Source organism: Penaeus monodon, unplaced genomic scaffold (assembly GCF_015228065.2).
Source record: "Penaeus monodon isolate SGIC_2016 unplaced genomic scaffold, NSTDA_Pmon_1 PmonScaffold_1057, whole genome shotgun sequence".
Taxonomy (NCBI): domain Eukaryota; kingdom Metazoa; phylum Arthropoda; class Malacostraca; order Decapoda; family Penaeidae; genus Penaeus; species Penaeus monodon.
In genome coordinates, this window is record NW_023639237.1 from 1 (window position 1) to 8,957 (window position 8,957).

At 34.5% G+C, this 8,957-nt stretch overlaps 2 protein-coding genes across 2 annotated transcripts; both read right to left on the reverse strand.

Annotated features, from left to right (window-relative positions):
- Positions 1-340: 340 nt before the first annotated feature.
- LOC119568689 lies at positions 341-3,043 on the reverse strand (the record flags this gene model as incomplete). The annotated part of the gene is made up of 6 exons (XM_037917191.1): positions 2,999-3,043; positions 2,686-2,785; positions 2,397-2,566; positions 1,474-1,636; positions 1,195-1,263; positions 341-418 (listed from the first exon to the last, which is right to left on the reverse strand). Coding segments are annotated over exons 2-6 (502 nt in total), but the record flags the coding sequence as incomplete, so codon positions are not given.
- Positions 3,044-3,048: 5 nt separating this feature from the next.
- LOC119568688 (replication factor C subunit 1-like) lies at positions 3,049-8,383 on the reverse strand. Its single transcript, XM_037917190.1, has 7 exons — positions 8,264-8,383; positions 7,893-8,079; positions 7,594-7,697; positions 5,914-6,061; positions 4,332-4,504; positions 3,388-4,005; positions 3,049-3,144 (listed from the first exon to the last, which is right to left on the reverse strand). Exons 1-7 carry the CDS (start codon positions 8,381-8,383, stop codon positions 3,049-3,051), a joined length of 1,446 nt encoding a protein of 481 aa, XP_037773118.1.
- Positions 8,384-8,957: the final 574 nt, after the last annotated feature.

Genomic DNA, 8,957 nt, shown 5'->3' on the forward strand with positions numbered 1-8,957 from the left:
AAATATTTAAATTGGAAAAAAAAACTTAAATCCTACTATTTCTGATCATGGAAGTTAATATCTTATTATTTTTTTTATCTAAAAAATTCAAAAACCTGATTACTATGATGACCAATCATGATACTCACCAATAAGAAATTGGGGAAAAAGAAGAATTTTATAAAGAAATTAGTCATGTCTTTCTCTTTCTGGTTGAATAACACAATCCTACCCTCTCAGTAATGTTATTCCAATTTCACTTAGTCAATATGTGAAGAAGAAATAGACTACGGCAAGAACCTGAGATCTACATGCAGTATTATATAATCATTCATTACACATTTTATAAAATTATACTTACTCTTAGTGAAACCAGCTAAAGTTTTGTTTGAAAGAAGTTCAGAAACAACTTCATCCAAAGTGCGCTTGGAGCGAGCATCTGATCCCATTGAGCTCAAAAAAAGTCAAACCTGCTTCTTTGCAGACCATGTGTGTGTTGTTGTTTTACCTAGGTAAAGAAATACTTTATTTTTAAATATGCTGAAACTCTAGAGCTAAAAATTACATCAACCTACAGCAACCCCAAAATCATAGCACTAATCTTGCATGTAGTCTATATCATTATTAATTAACCCTTTTCTGACGGGTAGTATTCATAGTGGCCTGGGCCTCGCTGCCGGGGGCTTATATCGTCGCCCAAGCATGCGTGACCACTCATGCCAAATACCAGCATCCCATACCATTTCTTCGTAATACTACGAAGATATGTTGTATTTTCAGTTTTCATTATTTTTTAAAGTCACTACTTGCCAAACTTCCTGATAAATCGAGACTGAAGGGTTATTTTGTTGTTATATAGACTCCAAAATTGATTTTTTATTCGGTCTATAGTCAAATAAAATAAGCAGTGTGCGACATCATGGAATTGAAATTGTTGGTTTGTTGCATTTTATTTTGTTGTTGTTGTTGCATGGTAAAAATGAGAAAGTGTTAAAACTGACTTAATCACACTTTCACTGGCAGAAAAATCATATTTTGCCATGATTGTAAAAAAAAAAAAACTCACGGCATGTCCATACATACACTATGGCATTTGCGTACATGCCTCTGGCAGATGGTCCCACCATGCCATGGCATGTGCGTACATGCCACCCATCAGCAAAGACTTAAGCAAATCCATGCAAGCCATATTCTGATACACAAAAGCCTACTCACCAACTCCTGGAGGGCCTGATAAAAGGGCAGCTTTGAAAAAAGCACCATTATCATCTTTAGCCCAAGGACCTGTAAGAAAAAAATGCCTACTAAAGTATGTGCTTCTTTATAATCTATTTTAATTACAAATAATTTTAGACCAAAAATGTAAAATAAAACATTATTTTCTATAAGGAATGGTGCTCATAAAAAAAAAAAACTTACTTGGTCTTTGTAGTTTTTTTGTCCCAGACGGTTTTTTTTGCCAATTTTTGGGAGCCAAAAAAGTAATTTCTTCACATTGGACTTTTCTGAAATGCTGTCCCAAAGATGTTCTTAAGACTAGCTGGTTTATATTTGTCCACCCACATGAGTGTCTCCCCAGATTTTCCCCCTCAACTCTTGAGAAGATAATGGCTGAGTCTTTGGGGATGAGCTTGTGGGAAGATGGACTGCAACTTGCCTGATGATTTTAATAAATCAATAATGACAGATGGCATTTATTTAACATTTCTGAACATAGCAGTGACAAATATGACAAAAGAATGGACTAGTAACAACAATGGCTGAAGCTACTTTCAAGTTTAACCCAATGGTTGTGAGGTTATGTACTGTCCACTGTAGTCTTCTGTGAATTTTATTGCACATAAATGGTTTCCCCAAATACTCATACAACAAGGAGTGAATTAGTAAGCTCTAATGATCAAATTCCCATTCCTGGTATGTTTTTTTATGCCATATATAAAATATTGATACAATTAACACTGATACCTTTTTATTGTTATTGACCTTATGATGATCATAATGTTATTCAAATACAATAATACAGGTAGTAAACTAGTATGAAAGAATCTTCCAGAATCACAGAAAAACATGAACAAGTGAATACTCCTTGGTGAATAAGAACTTGTATAGCTATCTCTGAAATTAATAAACAAAAAATAACACTGGTCATGGCATGTAATCATGTTATCTTGTGATTTAATATTAGTATCCAGGTAAACTACATAATGAAATTAATAATTTTTAGTAGGAGGAAATATTCTATTTCTAGCTGTTTAAAAAAATATTTATTCCTGGTAACTGATTACCATGAAAAAAGTTAATTACAGTAAATACAACCTCTTATTTCCCTGTCAGTGAATTTGAACAAGTTATGGTTTCCAGCAAGCTGAAAGAAATGGAAAAATCTAACAAATCTCAAAAATGGTAAATGAATTTACCTGTGATGTAGGGGTGTTCTGAAAGAGTGGCCTTCCGGGACTGGGTGTTTTAGATGCACTTGCCACAGGCTTAGAAGTTGGGCTCTTTGACACTGGACTGCTCACCAAAGATTTCTCAAGTGCACTTCCTTTACTTTCTTTTGCAAATGCTTTAAGTTTGCAAGGTGTTTCTTGTAATAGAAGAGACAGTTTTAGTCAAAAGGAAATATATCTCAGTAAACTGGTTATAAATTTGGATGGCCTAATTCAAATATTTTAAAATACAATCTTGAGCAGATATGTGTCATACCTTCCTTGGGAGTTTTCTCCATAGATCCTTTTCCTGGGCGTGTACGAATGAGGTCTAATAATCCATCTTCATCCAAATGTTTTGTGCCTAATTGTTCTGCCTAAAAAATATAAATTTATTTTTACACAACTGATGAAATTATATCAACTAATTTGTACCATATATATATAGATAAGATAAATTCAATGCTTTATTTTATACAGATTTTTTTTTACTGCATATTCTGTGAATCAATATTGTAGATCATCTTGCTTACTGTTGATTTCTCCAAGTTCAAATCTGAACAAAATGTAGGTATTAGAGTAAATCCTACCTTCTTTATTTTGCTTTCCCCAGCTTCATTACCCAAGACAAGATAGGATGTTATGGTTTAATTAACTCTGAGGCTTCCTCCCTATCCAGACTTTCATATACACCACTAAGCACAAACACAAGGCCTTGCAGACAGTCTGGCTCCCCCTGCAACAAAGTACATTTTACATATATTGGAAATATTTCTTTAGTCTGAACTAAGAGTAGGCATAAATATAAAAATAAGATTTCAAGTAGAACTGCTAAAGTATAGACATATGTATGCCAAGCATATTTCATAAATACTCTTAAGAGTAGACAGTTTCCTCAACAAATTAAACCTTTAAATTCCATACCCCTTCATCAAATGACAAACTATAACAATGCTCAAGAAATACATCAAGGTATCACCTCAGGAATCTCTTTGCTGCCTGGATTACTGGGCCCAGATCTCTGCAAAAACTTAAGATAAGCTGCCTTTGAATTTTTCTTCTTTTCCTCTGGCTGGGGGGTGGATCCAACTTCTTCACTTTCACTTGTCTCACTCTTTTTAGGGGTTTTCTTTTTCACTACTGATAATGCTTCTTTGTCTGATGGATTGCCTTTCTCTTTCTTAGGTGTAATTTTCTCCTTCTTGGGACTTATTCTCTCCTTTTTCTCTGCAATTATATTCTTATCCTTCTCATTTGGAGATTGTACATCTTCATGCTTCTCAGCTTTGTATTTTTTTTTTTTTTCATGGCTATGCAATTTTTCCTTATCTTTTTGCGGTGTTGTTTTCTCATCCTTTATCGCTTTTATATCAGTGCTCTCTTTTAGTTTAGCTGACAATTTACTTGCTAGACCTCCCTTAGGACTGTCCTTATTTGGAGGGCTATTTTCATTTGGCTTTGGCTTTGTCTCCTTCCCTGAGGGAGACTTGGTCTCCTGTTTTGGTCTCTTGGATGCATGCTGCTGCTGCCTGTCAAGCTGCTCCAGAGTTTTCTCGAAGTCATCATCACTGTTATCATCTATACTGCTGTCTCTGCTCTGAAACATTCATTTAAAATTGAAAACGGAATCCTAAAATCCATGATCACAAATGGTGGCAACACTACAAGAATTAAGGTTAAGTAACATTATTGAAAGCTAGCCATAAGAATTTTAAATAATTCAAACACTAAAAGAAGCCTAGAGGTACTATATATAATGCATCACATCATCAGTGTTTGCTGCTACTAGAGTGCATCTTTAATGGATCTTTAACTAAAATAATCTAAATTAAAATAATTTCCTGATCATTACTTTTGGCATTAAAAAAGGTATATTAGCATATAACATAAATCATAACAAAACAGATAAGAAACTTGATATACTTTTTTTCTTTTTAATGATGGTTTCCTCTCCTCTTTTCTGATCAATGGTGAAGTTCCAAAAAAATCTGAAGGAGCCACAGGTTTTAATTTTGGGGTGGTTGGTTTGGGTAATGCTGCTGGCTCTTCTTTCTTGATTTGTTTTTTATTTTTAGTCACACAGAAGATATCATCATCTGTAAATTATTAAAAGTTCATAATATAAAGTAAAAAATCTAAACATCAGAACTGTGTATCTTTCATATTCACACCTTTGATATCTTTGGAATATAACAGTAATCTTCCACTATATACCAATCCAGGGGCATTATTACCATTCCCCCTCCTAAAAAAATCCCACTCTTGTGGCAAAAATCTGAGAAATTAAACTATATGTTAAGGAATAAAAAAAACACCAATATAGTGATTCTAAAAAAAAAAATCTTTGCTTATTTGTCCACTTATACCCTACCACCTCATCATTGCTTGAAAGAAAAATGAAAGATTAATCACTTTCAGCTTTGAAAGTGTACAGGTTTAAATAGCTCAAAACTGGACTTTCCAGCACTATACTACATCATGTGCCTATTGGTACACTTGAAATTTGGAGCAGAGGGTTCATAACTTTGCCCCACTCTCTACACTATTACTTGCAGCATCATTAACTTTTTCGTTAATAAAAAGATGTTACTTTTGAGAGACTTTTTCTCCTAAATGATAGCAGTCTGGATCAAACTTGTGAGCAACTGTTTTACATGATGGGATATCATCTTGGTATGTGGGACAGTCTTGTCATGATTCGATAGTACATAAATCACTGGGAGTGAGTTATTTTTTCACAACATAATTTTTGAACCTTAAACCACAGTTGCCTTGTATATATACTGTAAACTTTGGTGAACTTTACAGATGGCTCTGAAACTGCTCAGCCACCAAGGAACTATTTAGCAGACTTTTGTAACTTCATCTGATTTCTCCTTTTCTTGAGGATTTTTTTTTAATGCAATTAATATCAATGCACCTCCTATTATATTGACAATGTTATTAACAATACTAATAGCAATAAAGAAGAAAAAGGAATCCTTACAAAACTGAAGGAAACAAGTAACAAGGAGAGATAGACAGGACTTGTAATTGACTTCTTGGTGATTAAGCATTTGTGAAGCCATCTATGTGTGAAGACTATTATTACTATTACTAATGATGTTGATGATGATGATGATGATAATATAATAAAAATAATAATAAAGATAGTGGACATGGCATGTATCTTTGTCATCATGGCATCAATGAACAATGTATGTCTCTGATCACCCAAAAGGTAAACAGTATATGGAACTGAGATTGATGATCTCTATACCTTTCATCATCTATGATACATCTATTGCTAATTGAAATTGAAAATGATTACTTTATAGACATAAAATAAAAACATCATAGGAAGTTTCATAAAGGGGTGCATAACAATGTCAAAAAAGGCAAAACTCTGACATTCCCCACAGCCAAAACGGCATCATGCCTGCCCCTGCTGTTATAGTTATACTTAAACAGAAGAGCTCAACAAGGGTTTGCAATTCTAACACTTTTGCACCTCCGAAATACGCACCAGAGTCAGAAGCTAAAACTCTCTTCTTATTGGAGGAAGGAAGGGGATCTTCCTCATCTGAGTCAATGACAACAGCTTTTCTTTGCCCTCTTTCCCTTGGGTGGATGGCTTCTCTGGCTTCTTTGCCCCAACTCGGGCAAAATAGTTTCTAATATCCTAATAGCAAAAGAGGAAAAGCAATTAGTCATTGGTAACAAAATTTTCTTAAAATCATTAAACTAACTCTTATAACTATAACATATTGATAATAAACTAAAAAAAAAAAACAATAAATTAAAAAAAAATAATAATAAATAAAAAAATTAAAAAAATAAAAACAAAATAAACAAATAAATAAATCTTCTGTATATCTTTGTAATACATCGTCCTTTTATTATAACCAATTCATGCATATTTTGCAAAGACAGGATTTCTAAATAGACAATTATGAAGAAATATTAAAAGTCATTCATGGGAGGAAGTAAACATGAAATGTTTCAAACAAATATGTGCACCATGTTAGAAGTTGAAATACAGGCCTAACCATTACTGACTGATATACAAGTGAACCACAGATAAAATGCTACCATTCTTTCATTTCTCCACAAAGCCTTGAACTAAAGAAAAAAGAAAAAAGAAGAAAGAAAGAAAGAAAGAAAGAAAGAAAGAAAGAAAAAAAAAAAACTGAACCTTCTTACTGATCTTTAAATTTGATATCCTTTAGAACCAAGCAGATCCCTCTAATTTGACATTCAATATGGTCTGTTTTATCAACTTCAACTAACTTCCTGATAGTGTACTCATTTGCAAGAAGCCTTCAACTATAAAGTTCTTCAAACAGTTGAACAGTTTGAATATTGCACTATTTTTTGTGGGAGATGAGGAGTAGATGTGTGAGGGAAGGAGGGTTTAGGGATGTGTCTGTACAAAGAGGAATTTTACCTGGATATATATATCTGTATTAAAAAAAGGAAATAAAGCAAGAGAACTGATAATATCTAGAAAACAAACAAGAAGATATATTATAAAACTAAAGAAATGGTTACTATGAATAAACAAAAGGTCTCCTTTGTAGCATCTTCTAAACGCCTAACTCTCATACCTCAAATATATTTGCCCTTTACACATACTTCCTTGAAAACTGCTGAAACATCTTCTTGTTTCTAGGATAGTCAGGTACTTTTTCCATTTAATTTGAAGCTTACATAATGTTTTGCTTTTATCTAAAAGTCATACCAGCACAATAACATTTTTCATGGTCTTTGTTTGACTTTATGTAAAACTGTGTATGTCAGAACAATTTCTGATGATCCTGTGTTTTGTTACCATCATGAGCCAACATCAAACAATATATTAGCGTCTGGGGTTTCAGGATGCTACAAAAAATACCTAAAATAATAATGGGTATAGGAACAGCAATTATTCCCCTAATGGTCCTGTGTTTCAAGTTAGGTATAATCACAATTTTTTTTTTAACTCCACCAGATTTTGGAAAAAAAAAAAAAATAGTTGTAGTAGTAGTAGTTTTGAACCAAGGATTGCATCTAATCTGTGACCAAACTCCATAATTAACTTTGTCTCATAACCCCAACCAGATATTTAACAATATACAGCTTGCACTTCCACTGATATGTGGGTTTCTCTTCCCTTTCTGCAGATTGTTTCCTGTAGCTATTATTATTATTTTGCATGTTCTATTACCTTATTTTTGGGGTATAACTTCAGTTTCACAAAGCCATATAGTACAAGGTAAAATTTGCATGTTATGGCTAGAATAACAGAACACTTTTCATCTATGATATTTGCTTTGAAAGTTGATCATATGAAATTTGTGCAACACAAAATATTTTTGGCATATATCTACAGGAAAATATGACACTATCATAGAGAAAGGGAAAAACTACACTAACTGATATTTGAAATAATCTGCGCAGGAAAAGAATAAAGTTGGAGATTAAGAAAACATGTTGTGACCAATGCATTGCGGAATGTAAGCACACAGCAATTGGGTGGGTGTCCGGGGACAGGACCCTGGGTTAGAAAGGCCTGTGATTCATTTGACACTGCTTGTGGATTATCAGGAGTGGATTTGGTCTCAGGAGGAGGAGTCACACCATAAGCACCAATACTCTCGGTTAATGTTACTAAGAGCGATGCACAAAGATAGAGGGAAATGGACACTGCCTTCTTATAGCGCATAAAAAAAAATTGAATAAGAAGCAACACAGGTACATCAGCAGTGGCCTCACATTTAACAAGAAATTACGAAAATACCCTCTGCATGTCACCACTCAGAGAGCAAGTCCACAACCCATCACAAAGCCAGAGTTCTTAATGTTGTGCTTTCTCTAATTTGGCACAAAGTGCTAACAAGGGGGGTACTGGGGGCTTGTCCCTGTTTAGGGAATAAATAGAAGGTAGGAAAGGTAGGCTTGGAATTTTGGGTTTGCATGATAGCCTGGTTTTTGGAGTTCATCTCTGCAGGGTGCATTGCTCTTGATAACAAATACCCTTTTATTTCTATCACTTGCAATGAAAAACAACAGCAGATTCATATGACAGTGTGCATAATTGAAACACGGAATGATAAATTGCAAGGCTGGATGGCTGTGCGAAACTAAAATTACCTTTTCTCACTTCACCGTTCTCTTTTTAAGATAAACCCAACACAAAAACCCCTAGAACACTTAAAACCTGTGAATGAAGGAGTTCCTTGCACAGTACTCATATCGAAGACTTAAATACGCAAGGCTGAATCGGTGTCCAGAACAGCACTTTATTGTTGCATCTGTAGGTCAATGGAGCCTCGTTCAATCTCCCCCGGAATAGAACGATGGACTTGAACCTTCAATTTTTGCCTTTACTAAGGAATTGCCAAAAATACGAATATAATTCATAAAGTAACAATTTCACGGGCCTTTCACTAACTGACAGAAGAAATCACACAACGAAAATCGCCAAGATACGTCGAGCCTTTCAGGCCAAGGCTCCCATGCTCCCGCCCAAGGCCTGGGCCGCACTTTGCTCTGCGGCGCTGGCCTGCAACGCCCTCGCTGCTCAAGTCC

Excerpts from the sequence above, each read along its gene's own strand:
- LOC119568688 (XM_037917190.1), bottom strand. The coding sequence starts at position 8,383 with ATGCACCCTGCAGAGATGAACTCCAAAAACCAGGCTATCATGCAAACC. Across the intron at positions 7,698-7,892 it reads CGGACACCCACCCAATTGCT|CAAATATCATAGATGAAAAG; the intron begins GTGTGCTTACAT and ends CAACTTTCAAAG. Across the intron at positions 6,062-7,593 it reads AGTTATACCCCAAAAATAAG|AAACTATTTTGCCCGAGTTG; the intron begins GTAATAGAACAT and ends TTAGGATATTAG.